Source organism: Prosopis cineraria, unplaced genomic scaffold, assembly GCF_029017545.1.
Source record: "Prosopis cineraria cultivar Desert tree isolate PC_DT_omini unplaced genomic scaffold, ASM2901754v1 PC1, whole genome shotgun sequence".
NCBI lineage: Eukaryota > Viridiplantae > Streptophyta > Magnoliopsida > Fabales > Fabaceae > Prosopis > Prosopis cineraria.
Window position 1 is genome coordinate 1,855,841 of NW_026555332.1, and position 16,991 is coordinate 1,872,831.

The 16,991-nt window shown below is 29.9% G+C and overlaps 1 protein-coding gene across 2 annotated transcripts; it reads left to right on the forward strand.

Annotated features, from left to right (window-relative positions):
- The first annotated feature begins 5,797 nt into the window (after nt 1–5,797).
- LOC129318980 (diphosphomevalonate decarboxylase MVD2, peroxisomal) lies at nt 5,798–13,917 on the forward strand. Of its 2 annotated transcripts, none has more exons than XM_054964016.1 (10): nt 5,798–6,371; nt 7,447–7,645; nt 8,537–8,600; nt 8,713–8,776; nt 8,896–8,976; nt 11,300–11,386; nt 11,783–11,940; nt 12,054–12,102; nt 13,201–13,253; nt 13,347–13,485. In XM_054964016.1, exons 1-10 carry the CDS (start codon nt 6,150–6,152, stop codon nt 13,360–13,362), a joined length of 993 nt encoding a protein of 330 aa, XP_054819991.1. In that variant the 5' UTR covers nt 5,798–6,149; the 3' UTR covers nt 13,363–13,485. The 2 variants fall into 2 exon arrangements, with proteins under 2 accessions (XP_054819991.1, XP_054819984.1); XM_054964009.1 differs by having other exon boundaries at nt 5,802–6,371; nt 13,201–13,322; nt 13,423–13,917.
- The last annotated feature ends 3,074 nt before the right edge of the window (nt 13,918–16,991 follow it).

Consider the following 16,991-nt stretch of genomic DNA (forward strand, 5'->3'; position numbering starts at 1 on the left):
TTAACATAAAATTATATTCTAAGTTAAACTAAAAAATATCCTAATTAATTTATTTATCTTCAAACATTTTTTATTTTCTATTAATTCTAATTAACTCTAAAAAATAAATTAAATAGAATTTAAATTTGACACATGAATATTACGGGTAATTTATTACTTTGATCTCATACACTTGCGGGAGTGATCACTCTACTATAAAAAATGAACCATTCAATACTTTTCTATCAATTTTGATCAAACATCATTTATTTTCAGACTTATGAAACCTACAACTCGTCATCTCTCCAATCTTTTTTGCCTTCATTTCAATATTAACTTGAAAAAAAAGGGCTCAAAGAGTTCTTATTTGAAAACAATCACGAGAATGACACCAATGAAATAGAAGAAGAAGAGGAAGAAACCAAGGTTTTGCTAAATCTTGTGGCAATTTCAACAAAGTAACAATTTGAATTGTGATGCTACTATGCATGGAAGAAGTTTGATTCAATTGCTTCATTTAAATAAAACTTTTCTGTCTTTCTCCTCTCTTCTGTTAATTCATTGTCATCATCCTTGTGAATATTTTTAGATAAAAAATTTTTGAACTTCTTCTTATCAAGTTGAAATGGAGAATGAAGGCAAGAAGAAGATTTAAGAGATTGATTGGTTGTGGGTCCCATAAGTCTAAAATGAATAGCGTTGGTCAAAATTGATGGGAAAGTACTTGATGGCTAGTTTTTATAGTAAAGGCTACCCAGTATTCCTTGAAAAATAGCTCATGACTGATTTGCATATTCATGGTCGAGGTGAAAGTGCCACATGTCATTTTAGTCAAAAATTGTAGGCCTCACATGGAAAATTAATGTCTATCAATTGAAAATTAATAGAGATTGTTGGATGCTTCATTTTTTGAAGTTAAGAATTTATTTCTCACTACTTTATAGTATATGCTACCTAGTGCTCCTAAAAAAATATTTGAGTGCCAAATTTGCACCTTTTGACCTAGTATCAATATCTTTTCCTCATTGGCCATCAAAAGATTATATCCCAATGTTTCATGACTACTAAAAATGTAATATTATTTTTTATTATATCCAAAACTCATTTTTTAAAAGAAAAATTTAATCTTTGACTTTAAAAGTAAATCAAAAAATGATATTAGTAATAAAAAAATTAATATCACATTTTTTAACAAAATTTATTTCTTTAAAAATTTTGGCTTTAAAGTATCAACTCATAATCTAGAAGTATTAGATATATATTGAAAATTAAAATTTTTTAAATTAAAAAAAATTATTTCAATTTAAAGTGTCAGTGTTTCATGGATTCACAATAAACAAACTTTGAATAAATACAATTTTGGGGGGGCCAAAATAAGCTTTTAAAATTAATAAATTTCAAATTCTATGGCTGCCTTTAAATATTCGAAATAGCTTCATGCAAAGCAACGAGGGAGAGAAACACACGCACGCACGCACGCACGCACGCACAGTGTAAGCCCAATTTTTATGGACTTCCTGTTGGAAGTGAACGTAATTATACAGAATTATTGACCCAGATAAAGCCAAGCATTGTTGGGCCAATTGGAAATAACTTTTTTATTTAAAAAATCTGTATTTGCATTAACTTAAATTTAATGTCTTATACTTAAGCACTCATAACCAACCATTTTCATTAAGATTAAAAAAAATGAGAATCTTCATGAAAAAACCAAAAAAATATTGGACTTGCATAATGCGTTTCAGTAAGGAATCGTAAATGTTTGAAGGGTCAGATTTCTTGGTTCAACACTTGTGAATAGTGGCCCATACTCCGGTCCAAATAGCTTGGATATTCATATAAGTTTGTGGCTGTAATATAAAAACATAGTTAATATTAACCAAAATTATGTTTTCTTATTAACTTTATATATATAGATTATAGATTATTTGACATTAATTTCTACATTCTAAAAGATGTTTATTATTACAAGAAATTGCATTTTCAACTTTTTTTTATAATTTTTTTGGGTTAGGTTAAAACTTATAAGCTAAGTCTTATCATATTCTTGACATACAATTCACTTAGATGTAAGAACCTGAAGGAAGTTTGGTGACCGAAAAACTTATTTGTCTCTTTTCTTTTAACCACCTAGCCGTTACCGTTTTTGCTTTGAATATGTGCACAACTCAGACATTGAGGTACTGTTGGAGAATTCAGGAAGATTTTGTTATAACATTAACATGCATAAGATAATAAAGTTTGTGTTTGGTGCATGTGAAAACATTGGAAATGAAATGGACTCTAAAATTGAGTTCTATGAATTTATGTGAAGTTTACAATTTAAAGAACAAAAGAGAAAATTTTATATTTTATAAGAAATAATAAAATGAAAAAAATACTAGAAAAAGAAAACTTCGCTAAGATTCATAGATATATTTTAAAGGATTTAAATTCCGGAGAAATAAAAATACAACATCCATGTTTGGTGGCAGGTCTCTCTAAGATTCTGAATCCTACTCCAAATCTAAATATAACTGAAAAAAAATTGTTAATCATTCTATTATGAATGAAAAAAAGACTATTTTATCCTTGATGGATCAATCATGTATGTGAAAATGAGGGATAATTTAATCTTTTTCATTTTAATGCATTGCCAATATTTTTATTTGTCAAAATATTTAAAATTAGATTAGTTATTAAATTGGTTAAAACATTGGTTTAATAGTTAATAATAAACATAGTAGTTAAAATTATAATATCATAAACAAATCATTTTATTAAATTAATTAAGATACTAATTCAACAATTTAATAGTTCAATCGATCGGTTAACATGGTTATGTTTTTCTTATCACACCAAATATAACTCAATATAATATTTTGTTTCTTTTTCTGTGCCTATTGAACTTTTTTTTTTTTCAATACCCAACTCCAACCCATTCTCATCTTCATTCAATTAAAATCTTCTTTCCTTTGAGATTATACTTAGATCTTAAACCCAAATATTTATATCTGGATATTTATCCATTTTCCCTAGATTTACAATAAATCAATTAATTGCTTTGTTTAAAATATAACAAGCTACCAATGACCATATAATTTAATTGATAGAAAGTTGTGTTAGACTCAGTGAATTTCGGTCTCCCCAAAAGTCTATTTGCAAGAAACAATTATTTGTTGGATTTGACAAAAGTACATTTTAAATATAAATCAAATAATTTTTTAGAGTAAAATAAACACTCTATTAATTAATAGAAAGTTGTGTCGGTTGCTTTTATGATATTTTTTTCTTACTTACATTTGAATTATTTGGAAATCAATATAATTTTATATTCATGTGGTTTGATAAACAAAACATAACAAATGAAATTAAAATAATTCCAGATGTGTATGCATGTGTATGAGCCAAAATATCCATTAGATTAACGGCACGCGCTCCACCTTGCGCTTGCTCTAATTTTTTAGATTAAGTTTTCTCGTACAGACACCTGCGTGTGGCACGCGCAGTAACTTGCAATCTTATTATTCCTCATCTCTCACTTCAATTTCAGAGTTTGGTGATTTGGTCTCTACAATTAATTATCTAAACCGCTCTTACCTAAATTTGCTATGTTTTCCTTGCTATCATTAATGTTTTTCTTATCTTCAACTAATAATACTCAATTTTGATTTCTTTTAATTACATAAATATAACACTTTTAGATTTATCTTACTTGATATTCATTCCGTCTTTATATATAAAATGTTTTTAATCAAAACACACATAAATTAAAAAAAATTAATTATTTAATTAAAAGTACACTAATATTTTAATTTTATTTCTAATTATTATATATAAAAATGAATCTTTTTTTAAATAAATTAATGAAAAAATTTATTTTTTTAATTTAATAAGTGTATAATAATTTATTCATTAAAAAAATATGTTAATAATTTATTATATTTAAAATAAAAAATTTAAAAATCTTTTACATACAGAGACGAAAGGAGTAAACTGTCATTTTTGTTTAAGTGTTATTTTTTATAAGTGAATAATCTCTTAATGAAACGTCCCATTGCTTTGTCATTATTGATGAAACTTCACTTTCAACAATTCTTCAGGTCAACGTTAACTTGTCAACCAGCTGATTTGGTGACGGGGGTTCCACTTTTAACAATACGGCCGGACATAGCCCTTGACAAATTTAAATGTGAAAATAATTTTATAAAGTTTAAGGGAAAAGGAAGAATTAATCTTTGAAAGATTATATTTTTAGAATCAAGTTAAAAAAATAATTTTAGAATGTTAAATGGTTGATTTATTTTATTTAAGGTCGCATAGAAGTTTAATTAATGAATTAATTATAATTTTATTTAGTGCTAGAATAATTTGATAATTCTTATTCATGTTACTTTTGTTTAGAGATATGCATTCTTTTATTAAAAGTAATTGTGTTTAAGCAATAGCCAGACACTAAATGTATATATCCAGAGATCAGCATCTTCACAAGGGATTTTTTCATACTAATCTCCGATCAAGAGTGGATTGTTTTCTTAATTTTTGTATTGAGAATCTAGGATGTAAATTTTGTAGTTAAACAAGATCATGCGATCGCTCCCTTTTTGTAATTTTTGATCAATCTCCTGCTTTTCCTAAAAAAGTGATGATGATGGAAGACGATCACTTTCTCATTGTTTTCCTATTTTGTGATTGTTGTACTTTTTTTTTTTGGTCAAGTTGTTGGTTGCATTTGACATCATATGATTATTAGATAGGATAATGACAATAAAATTTCTTGAATTATATAAATGATAAGTTAATCATTTAAAATATCACAATTCTATTGAAATCCTTAAAGGCCTCTTTATTAACAAATTTTAAATTAAATAGATTATTTTATTTTTATTGACAAGTTATGATTTTTTGTTCAGTTCTTGTGATTTTTTAAATAAAAGTTGTGATTCTTGAAAAAAAAATTGTGAATGGGGTTTGTTATTTTGAGAATTTATTTTTTAATAATAAAAATTATATTTAATAAATTATAATTTCTTGTTCAACTCTTGCAAATCACAAAACAAAAATTGTTATTTCTTAAGTAAAAGTTGGAATTGAGGCTTATTATTTTTAATAAAAGTAAAATAATTTTTTCATTTTAAAATTTATTGACACAGAAATCTCTAAAAACTTCATTAAAATTATAGTATTTTGAGGGATCGATTGTCATTTATATAATTTAAAAAGATTTCAATGTCATTTTTAATATTTCAATTTTCATTATATTTTTGATTAGTCAAATTATGAAATATTAGTCTTTTTACTGAAATCAAATCCAGGTTGATTAATTATTCCCTTTTAATTGTTGAGAGAACCATTCTACTTCATCACATTAATGTACAAGAAAGTTTATCTATCTTTACCAAAAGAAAATTTAATAATAATAATAATAATAATAATAATAATAATAATTAGTTTTAAATAAGGGTAAATGAATAAATTATTTCTTTAATTTTAAAAGCACTAGTGTCATGGATTCAAAAAATTACAAAAAATGACCAATCCTTATTTGTATTTTTGAATCTTTTATTATAATTTTTTATTTTTTATGATTTTTAAGATCTTTTTTTTAATAAATTAACTGTTAAAATTAATATTTGTTAATAACATAAGACAGATTTTTTTAGAAATTGAGACAATAATTTATGCAGTAAATGAATTTGGATCTATAATCTCATTAGAATTAAAATTCTGGGGCTAATTGCCAAGTTCCCTCAATTACTCTAATAAAAATAATAAAAAAAGTGAACAATCTCCCTGTTAAAAAAAAAAAAAAAAGTGAACAATCTCACTGCATGCCAAAATGGTTCCGCGAGAACGCTCTGAACAACGTTAACGATGAGCGGAGTCACCAGCAGCAGCAGTGAAGTCCTCCTCATCACTTCGGCTATATAAGAAATTAAGAACACTCAAACTTCTACAGTCAACTTCGCTCCCTTCAATTGCTTTGGCCTTTCTGATTCAGATCCCTCACAATCGTTCCCATCTCTTCCTCTTCTTCTTCTTCCTCCTCCCCCTCCTTTTCTGCCGTTTTCTCAGCCATTTCATATTCCCGGCAAAAACACACCGATTCCTCCCATCTGGATTTTTCATTTTAAAGCTACAGTGCGTATCTATATCTGTATCGCTTGAATTTTACTGGATTTTTCTTGGAGATGGGAATGGCGGGCGAGTCGCAGAATTGGGTGCTAATGGTCACTGCCCAGACTCCAACCAACATTGCTGTCATCAAGTATTGGGGAAAGAGAGATGAAACCCTAATCTTGCCTGTCAATGACAGTATCAGTGTTACACTTGACCCCAATCATCTCTGCACTACTACTACTGTTGCTGTCAGTCCCAGCTTCCTGCAAGATCGTATGTGGCTCAATGGCAAGGTAAAATTGGACTTCTGCTTTTATTATATTTGCTGCGTTTCTGCGCTCTTTTCTTTTACTCACTTCCATAAGTTCAGACGGAGGAGAAGCTTGAATACTATGAATGGGATTTTCATCTACTGGGCCGGAGGGAACGAAGAACTTCCCCGCCTTAAGCTAATTTTTGGTTGCATAGAGCTAAGCATATTATAATCATATAGGGATCGGACTAGATCAGGCTGGTTGTCGTAAGAAACTTTCACTGTCCCTCCTCTTATGCTGAGAGGATAACTTAAATCCCGAACACCGTGCTGCTTCGGTGCCACTGTCACAGTTAAAATATATTTTTTATACTGTTCAAATGGATTTTTACTGATCGATTAACTTAGTAATCATACATGATGGGCTGCAACTTCGAGTAAAGCGTGCTTTTAAGCATTGATAAGTACGTAGCTTTTGGATACAATGGATGTGATGCAAAGGCATGCTGTAAAAGCATTTATTCTGTTCATTTCGGTGGCACTGGCAAATTGAATACAACATCAACTTTCCCCCCCCCCCCGGGCCCTAAAAAAAAAAAAAAAAACCTAGAATGTTGGTCCTATTCCAGCTGGTAAGCATCTTTATTTTGTTATGGATGCAGATCCTCATTTTTTTCCCTCCCCATCAAAGGAGACTCTTTTTTTGGGTCTAAATATCATATTTAATTCTATATACAACTAAGAAAATGGGAAATGATTGTCACTTGAGGCAGTTGTAGTACAATTGTGACGAATAACCATTATCCTCGTATCAGTATAGTGGACATTTACCGATATTCTCCACTTCGATGTCACTTCCATACTCCTGAAAAGTCTAAGTCAATGGGAACTGCTTATTTCAATTTCTTTGCCCTGCACTATCTCTTTTAATGAGAATTAAAAGGTCATTGAATTTTATCTAGAATTATAAGAAGAGAAAAGGGAGACTTTTTGGTGCGCAAGAATCTGGTATATAGAACTATAATTAAGTATTGAATCAACTTCTTTTCTCCCCCTTCAATATTTATTTGGTTGATTCATGGCTTTTGGTTTTACACTTTTACTGGTTAGTGTAGGAGATTTCTCTTTCTGGAGGCAGGTACCAGAACTGTTTAAGGGAGATCCGCAGTCGTGCTTGTGATGTTGAGGATAAGAAAAAGGGTGTTAAGATCCTGAAAGAGGACTGGGGCAAATTGCATTTACACATTGCTTCATACAACAACTTCCCTACTGCAGCTGGACTGGCCTCTTCTGCTGCTGGCTTTGCCTGTCTTGGTAAACTCATTCTCTTTATTTTATTTTTTAAATATGAATTGGCTTTCTTTCATGCAAAAGTTGTGGCAGTAAAGTGGCTTTCATTAGTGGCTTTGGCTTGTATACAGAAATGTCTTCATTCAGGTTCCAGATTCAAACAAGATCTCATTCAACCTTGTACAGAGTGTTTCACAAGTTGCATGGATCAATCCATTGAATCGTATTTGAATTGTTGGATTTGTTTAGTAGTATAAATATGATCTAAACAAGTCATAATGTTCATTGTGGAAATTTTGATTAAGATGTTCAAAATTCAAAACATTTTTGAACATATGAGCGTGCCTCTTGACCAGAAAAACCATAAGGTCTCATAAACCGCACACGGCCACAAAGTTTTGTTATCATTAATCTTTCCAAATCCTACAAAGTGAATTTGGGGAGACTGAACTAAAGAACTAGCACACTCTTGAGTTTTCTCCGCAAATTCCAAAATGCTTATTCCAAAGGTCATTTACTGCTTGCTGATGAAGGAATAAGTGGGTAAATCTTCTGACTTGAATCCTCACGGGTATGTTGTGGGAAGAGCCATATGGAGGAATCAAATCTGCAACATGTCATTAGTTTTCATCCAATTAAAAATTGTGGTCCAAAGAAGGAATTTTACCTTAGAAGGAGCTTCGGAATTCTGAATGGGCTTATTGTCTTGTCATTAGGGTTGACCATTTTGACATGATTGTTAAATAGATAGAGTTAGGGCTGAACTATATGTTTTGTAAGTAACTCTAACTTGATTTGAATGATTGATCTAACTATACAAATTGCCACTGTGAGCAAATGATCTTGGTGCATTAGTATTAGACTAAATATTTATCATGGGATGTCATAGTGATGCAAATGCCTTATTCTATGCAGTTTTTGCACTTGCAAAGCTTATGAATCTCAAAGAAGATCAAAGCCAGCTATCTGCTATTGCAAGGTCTTTCTTGTGTCAACGATTTTAGATTTGCAAGTTATTAGAAACATTGTCGGAAAATCTAGCATTTAGATAAATATTTAATTGCAGTTTGGGAAATTGTTGTTGCATGTAGGCAAGGCTCAGGTAGTGCATGCCGCAGCTTATATGGTGGATTTGTCAAGTGGATAATGGGAAAAGTAAGCTTTTTTTTCTCCTTTATGATCGCTGCAGGTTTTTTTTTTTTTTTTTTTAAAATATAATATGGACCGTCATTTGACGACTCAATTTGTGATTCTTATTCTTTTAACATTTGAAGGAGGAGAATGGAAGTGATAGTCTTGCAGTTCAACTTACTGATGAAAAGCACTGGGATGATATTATTATCGTTATTGCTGTGGTATGTGCCTATTTTATTTTTCATCTTATATATATATATAAAAGCACAATATGGTGGCACTATTCATTCTGCAGTGAAATGAACAGCGCCTACAACAGTAAATGCCCATTTTTAACCTTTTCTGTGGGTCCCACTGTTCTTTAAATGAAATACTTCCATTTTTATCTTTTATATCAAAGCAAAATTCAATTTTAATACTTCTGTGGCTCCTTTTTTTATATTTACACGACACTTTCTAATTTTCCTAACTAGTATCAATTTAAAATTATAATGTCAAATGCTAATTTTTTAAATTAAAAAATAGGGTAAAAGAGCAAATTGGTCTTTAAACTATTGGTCCAAGAGCGTTTAGGATTATAAACTCATTTTTGGTGCACTGTTTTTTTAAACTTTTGAAAATAGTGCAATCTAACTCCTATCATTAACAAAAGTTAATTTTGACTGTTAGTTGATCAGAAAATGACAAAAAAAAGACCTTCAAGATTACAAAAAGGATAAAAAAGTATAGTAAAGGACTCAAAAATTACAGACAAGAACCCAAAAAATCTAGAAAAAAATCAAGAAAATTTTATTGGTCATTTTTTGTAATTTTCGAGGTCTTTTTTTATCATTTTTAGTCAACTAACACTCAAATTTAACTTTTGTTGATGGTAGGGCCTAGATTGCACTGCTTGCAAAAGTTGAAGAAAAATATTGCTTAAAAAATGAGTTTAGGGTTCTTGATGCTCTTGGACCCTATAGTTTAGAGGCCAATTTGTTTTTTTACCCTTGAAAATAAGTTACTTGATATATAATATATTAAAGTAAATGATAATAATAAAAGATATAAAAGTAATTAAAATAAAGAGAATTTGATTTTTAAATATGGGTACTTCTATCATCTAAACCTTGATATGCATGGGTAATATAAAACTAAAATGTTATATGTGTGTTATTTTCTAAATTATTATTCTCTCCATTCTAAATATTTTATAAAGGTATTTATGAAAATATAATTGCTTTGTCCATCTCCAAAATCATAGGTTATAATTCCTTTTTGGAGGGGCAATTGAAACTTTTTAGAAGGGGCAAATGAAATTTTTAGGGCCACTATTTGTAATTTCCTCTTGCCTTGTGGGGGCATTTGCCCATGATATAACTCATAGGTCCATCTTTGATATCGTTTAAGATTTTAATATTGAGCTATTTTAAAAAGCCACTTTGAATTTGTCAGTTACTTATTCTTTTTAAGCCATTCGATTACAAAAAAAATATTTTACCTCAAACCATTTTTATTTTATAAATTCTATCAGCTTCTCTTTTTATTGTCATATTTTTACCTTACCTCTATCTTTGCCTTCCAAACATTAATGGAATATAAAGGAATGATTATTGATGAAATGAAATAAAGTGAAGTAGGACAAGGTGGAATAGAATGAAACGCTCTTTTATATGGATTTTTTTGGGAGAAGGAACAGTTTCATTTAACCATTGTTTAAGAATTGTTGTTAAATTATGTTTTTCCTATTTTAGAGTTGGGGAAGGTGGAAGTATCGACGAATGGGAGGGGGTGAGAAGGATAAGGGGCAATTTTGTAATAATGTTATTTATTTCAAGCTATTTTATCCTTGACCCTCAAAAATGGGTTTTTGAATAGTTGAGGATGGCTTGGGAGGCCATCTTGAGCTATTCCAATCATTTTTAAAAATTCTTTCAAATAATGATATAATGCTTTTAGCCATTCCGTTCCATCCAAAAGAAATCCCAAGCATTACCTAATTGAATAGATGAATTTAATACTGGGCGGGCACTGTTAATTTCTTTTGGCAAAAATGCACTGTTCTGGTATTTTCTTAAAGTGGAGCCTCTAGCTTGAGCTGTCCAGTTTCTATTTTTCCCTTCTGAGCTTTATTTTATAGATTCTATTTTGTTTTAATAAATTATTTAGTTATATATATTTTTTTTCTTTTCATTAATTTTAAACTTTGCCCCACTCACTCTTATTTATATTTCCAATCACTAGCCTAATCTCTCTCTCACACCCCCACCTAGAGTTCCAACAGGGCAATCGTATATTTTGAAAACAAATATGCCATCTTCTGTCTTCCTTGTAACACTTTCTGCTCTACATCTTCTTCAAGGTGTTAAGAACATCATGGGCTGTATTATTTGGTTATCTTCAAATATTGAATAACGGAGGACTTGGGCTGTACTTAGATTTTTTGAAATGTTTGAACTGTGTTATTTCTCTTGTCATAAGAACTTCATGTTGAACTGGAAACTATGAGCATATCCTGTATCAAGCCCTGTACCCTTTTTCTGATATTTTGTTGTTGGCTTCTAGGTTAGTTCGCGGCAGAAGGAAACTAGTAGCACCTCAGGAATGCGTGAGAGTGTCCAAACTAGTCTGCTTTTACAACATAGAGCAAAAGTAAGTCACTTCCTAACATAGTATGAATTTTTCATCAACCATGATACCCCAGTTTTTCTTTGCACTAGAGGCAGGCATACCAGTTTTTATATTTCTATAGCAATGAGATTCTCCTTGGTTTCTAAAACTCCAGTATCATATGTATGAGTTATTCAAAAACATATCTTTCACATATAAATTCTCAATTTTAAGCAACTTCCTACTGTTAGTAATGAAAGCTATGAGCTACAGTTGTTCCATCAGTTTCAAGTTAGAATAAAGTTAGAGTAACGCAGGAAGCTTAATGTGCACCGGTGCTTGCGGCGCCTGTTCCTTTGGCTTTAATTATATAAACAGCTGTCCCATGGTATTTTAGTATGGATAATTTTTTTATATTTGTCATTTGAGCTGAAATAGGAAATAGTGCCAAAGCGCATACTGCAAATGGAAGAAGCCATTAGAAATCGTGATTTTGCATCTTTTGCCCAATTGACCTGTGCCGATAGTAACCAGTTTCATGCAGTCTGCCTGGATACATGTCCACCAATATTTTACATGAATGATACATCACACAGGTAAGTTCAATAATGCTGATATATGGTTTGTTTTATTATATCTTTTTGTTCACCAAGTGTAGCGTAAGTTTGGTTTCTTAAAATTTATTATTGATGATTAAATTACACTTCAGGATTATTAGCATTGTTGAAAAGTGGAACCGTTCAGAGGAAATGCCCCAGGTTTGTTATACGCTTTCTTGAAAAATTTTGAATTACAGTTATGCTAAAATATTATAGACTTCCTGTTTGTAAATTTCATGTTTAGGTGGTATAATCCGCAAAGACTCAAGATTTTAATAACGTGATGTACCACTCAAAACGTCATTTGTAGGGAAAAATGAAATCTTTAATATATTAACAAACTAGAACACAACTACTGAACCTCTTGCTTTAGAGATAAAATGAGATGTATATTATGACATTATTATTATAGATTACTGAAAAAAACCTCATTGAAATATTTTCCGCACCATGCTTTGGCAATATGAAGGTACAAATTGCTTTACATCCTTTTATATTGTAAAAGTACTTGTCCTGGAGAAGTAGTCCGCTCTGTGTCTTGCTTACAAACTGAAGAATGTCCAAGGTAGGAGGTTGAATCCAAGCCAGGAAAATGGCCAGATGAATGGTCTGCTCCCTCTTAGTGTTCCAAATCCACCTACCCCTTTAAGATGCAAGTACGCTTTAGCTACTAAGCTTCAAAAGAAGCCATAGGCTGATTTTGAAGTGGGAGATTGAAATCTTGTCTTTTTCAATTTTTAACAATTATCAACTAAATCCGCAGTTATTCCCTTTTTGTTTGCCCCAAAGCAAAGTAACATCTTAATAATCCTTGACTTGCATGCTTAATAACCTGCTAGCTTTTGTTACTTTACCGAAAGGCAATGAAAGAGGGAACTTTCCCTATCTTCAGTCTTGTGGCACTTGACGTGCTTGCTCCCCATTGATTGTCAATACTTGCCAAAAAAGTGAACATGGCGTGAAGCACAGGTGGATCAAGTTATACTTGGAGCTTGAATAAACCTATTTTCTCTCTTCCATCCAGTTCTCAAGTATTTCCTCTTCATTTTTTCCCCCATAATTCAGTTTCCTGTGTCATCACATCTTCATGTGCAATTTATGTATAAACATATTTAAGTAGCCTGCTTACATGCTTTACTTCCTGGCGTTCATGTATTTATATCACACGCAAAGACACAAACAAGTAGGTTCCATATAATATATTCAAGCTTTTTTTTTTTTTTTTAATCTAATGTTTTGACCGGCTTTCACTCCCAGGTAGCTTATACATTTGATGCGGGGCCAAATGCAGTCCTAATTGCACGAAATAGGCAAGCTGCTGCCCTTTTAATTCAGAGGCTGCTCTACTACTTTCCCCCAAATTCAGATGACCTTAACAGGTATTTCCTGTCAAAGTTTTGCAGGCTGCATGCAAACTGAACTTTGATTGATGCCAATCATGAGATGTCTTCTTCACCCTGGAAAACGTTCTTCATGCAGTTACGTCATTGGTGATAAGTCAATTTTACAAGATGCTGGGCTAAAAGGGACAAAGGACGTAGGAGATTTGGCGCCGCCTCCTGAAATTAAGGATGATATTCCATGTCAAAAATACAAGGGAGATGTCAGTTACTTCATCTGTACAAGACCAGGAAGAGGACCTATTTTGCTTTCTGATGAAAGTCAGGCTCTTCTCGACAGTGAAAATGGCCTTCCCAAGTGATTTTGTCGGTAGTATTCCCATGGTTGGCCACTTCCTGATCACATTTCGTTTACAGACTCTATTACTTGAAACATGTTCACTAGGTTGCCCATTCTCGGGTGCCCACCGCCCCATGGCATCATTATTTGTTCTTTCCAAATTTTCAGTTTGTGTTGTTTTATCTATGTTTCTGTAGTCATCAAGCAGGGTAAGGCCGTTTTCTTGGAGATAAATAAGCTTGTCATTTTTACCATTTCAGCTTGCAGGCAAAATTGCCAGCTTCCTGTGTGAAACATGTCTCTGCTTGACACCCCCCCAAAAAAAAAAAAAAAAAAAACTAAAGGTGTTCACGTCATTCCTTATTCATGTTAAGTTGTTCTCTTTTAATTGTACAGAGAATCATTCTATTCCATCATGTTTGTGTCGTAGAAAAAATTATTTATAGAAAAAAAAGGCATTTTCAAAACTTAAACCTTATGCAAACTTTTGTTTTAGCCTATGTGATACACGAGTTTTATATTGCAATTTTTAGAAATAAATGTTATTCTTGCGAGAAAATCTTTATCAAAAGAATAACTTTTAGTAGACATATTTTTTATATTATCTTATACGAAGTAGGGCTATGTAATTATCATATTTAATATTAAATTTGCATATTAGAGTCAAGGAAATGGTAAAAATTAAGTACATACGGTGTAAATGGATATGATGGGAAGCAAATTAATAAAAAATTATAGATATTGATAAGGAAATTTGAGAAAGTTGAATTAATAATGAATTTTATTGGATCATTTGAACTATCTAATAACAAATTAGTTAGAATTCTAATATCCATAGATTCTTTATGAACTCTAGGAATAGTCCTGTCTTCAATTGAGATAATTTAGTTATCAAAATCCTAAAGGACACTAATAGATGTCTTGGAGTTTGTTGCTAAAAGTCTCATGTTTCTTGTCAGTGTAAAAAGTTGTCCATTATCCCAAACATATGAAATTTAATGATGGCAAAAATAATATCTACTCTCGATCCACCTAGAATGACAGGAAATGTTTGACTAAAGTTTTTGCCAAACACAACAACTTTTAACTTTAAAATATCCTTTAAACATTTGTCAAGAGCGTCAAAATAAAACTTGTGCTTTATTGGAGCCTTATCTTATAATAGCAACTTCAGTTTAGTAATTAACAACTTTAGTTTAAGCATTAACAATATAGTTTGTCATAACTTCAATGTAGTCATACAATAACAACTATGTTATTATTATATTAACAACTTTAATTTATGTTTAACAACTACAAATTCTACACTAACAAAAATTACTCCAATCAATAAGGATTTGACCTATATATAACCCACAAGATTGAAGAATTAAATCTTGTTGCTAATATGAAGCTTTTATTGCTGAATGATTTATAAATATCTCTACAAGTATTCTTTAAGTTTGGAGACATGTCCTTGTCATAATAAGCTCTTAGGATATTACTCACCTAAATTTTTTCTTAAAAAAAAAAACAACACTTTCCATTATTTCTAATTACTTCATTTCATGATACTATTTTTTTATTTACCTATTCTAGACATATTTATTTGTCATTTTCCTAAAAATATATGCATATGCATGTTGCCCACTTTCCCAGGTTAGCTATCAAACGCGGTGCTCAATCCCTATGCACCAAGATTGGGACTGGGCCAACTCAATATTAAACTTAGATTTAGTCTTTTTTTTTAAAAAAAATATCAAATAAATTTTAAAAAGTAAGAAATAAATTTTATTTACTAAATTATCTCCATCTAAAACTATATTATCTTAAAAAATATTTTAAAAATTATAAAAGCTCAACAATTATATATTATGATAGAAAACAAATTAACATTTTGAATTCAAATAGTATATTTATTTTTAAATCTTTTTTATGATAATAACAAAGTAATTTATATTAGGTATAATCCATAAAGAAAGAAATCTTATAAAATTAATTAATATAAATAAAAAAATATAATAATATATGAATATATTTTGGCTGAGTAGGGCTAGGTTTGAGCTCAACCTGATGTCTAGCCTGACTCGATCTTTTATTAGACTTGCCGAGTTATCAAATCAATATTACATCCCTAATTAATATTAAATGTCCTTTATTATCTATATTATTCATAGACTATGATAAGTTTAAAATTTTTATTAAAGTTATTTTTATTCATATTTATCTTAATTTTAAAGTTATTGGAGTAATTTTTTATCCATTTGAGTATTAATATTAATTTTTTATAAAAAATTATTTTTAAATAAATAAGTTTTTTAATATGATCTAAAATTAATTGGTCATAATTTCATATATATTCAACGTTGAATTAAAAAAGTAATTAAGTTTTTATTTGATAAGAATAATAGAATTTCCACCAACAACTTTTCTTCATCTAATTACTAAAAAAACTTTTTAATATGATTTGAAATTAATGGGTTATAATTTCATATATATTCAACATTTAATTTACAAATTAATATTTTTATTTCATAAGAATAATAAAATACTCACCAATAACTTTTTTCATTTGATTATTAATGTCTCAAACAAACCATTGCATAATGGACATGATAAGGAAGTTAAATGTTATTAAATATTACACAACTATGATTATTTGATAATGAATCTCAATCTCTCTCCCCCGCCCCCAAAAATAAAAATCAATAGAAGAAGAAACCTTGAGATAGACTTGCTATGGACAAATGGAAGACTAAATAAAAATTAGCAACTTAAATACACGATTGAACGGAAAGATTATCTGTACAATAAACTTGTAAATAGAAAGTTAATCAAAGTTAGAATCGTAGAATGAAATCATAGCCAAAATCAATTTAATTTATTTATAATTGGCATATTATCTATGTTGGAGGAAGTTTTTTTATTTAAATTTCCAATCTAATTTAATTATCAAATTTATTTGAAATTTAAATCAAAAAACTTTTTTTCCTTGAATGATATTTCTTGTTTTATTCCTCGGGCACTACAATAAAAGTTCAAAATCACCACCTATTAAATAATTACATAGTTTAGATATTTAAATGGTCAATATTATTTTTTTATCAAACTATTATATTACTTTTTAACTCACTTGAATTAATATTTAGGAAATAACCAATTAATCAGGGTTTTTTTATCCCAATAGCAAGTATTCAAATCAAATTCTTATTTGAAGTCATGTATGTACAAACTCAATATTGATTGCTGGTTAAAAAAAAAACTCAATATTAATCTATAGCATTTTCATGTAAATTTAAATTTTTAAACTCCTATCTCATTTCATCTCTATTATTTTCTCTCAACTCTTCCATCATTCCTTTCACAATGATCGATACCATTCTCTTTAA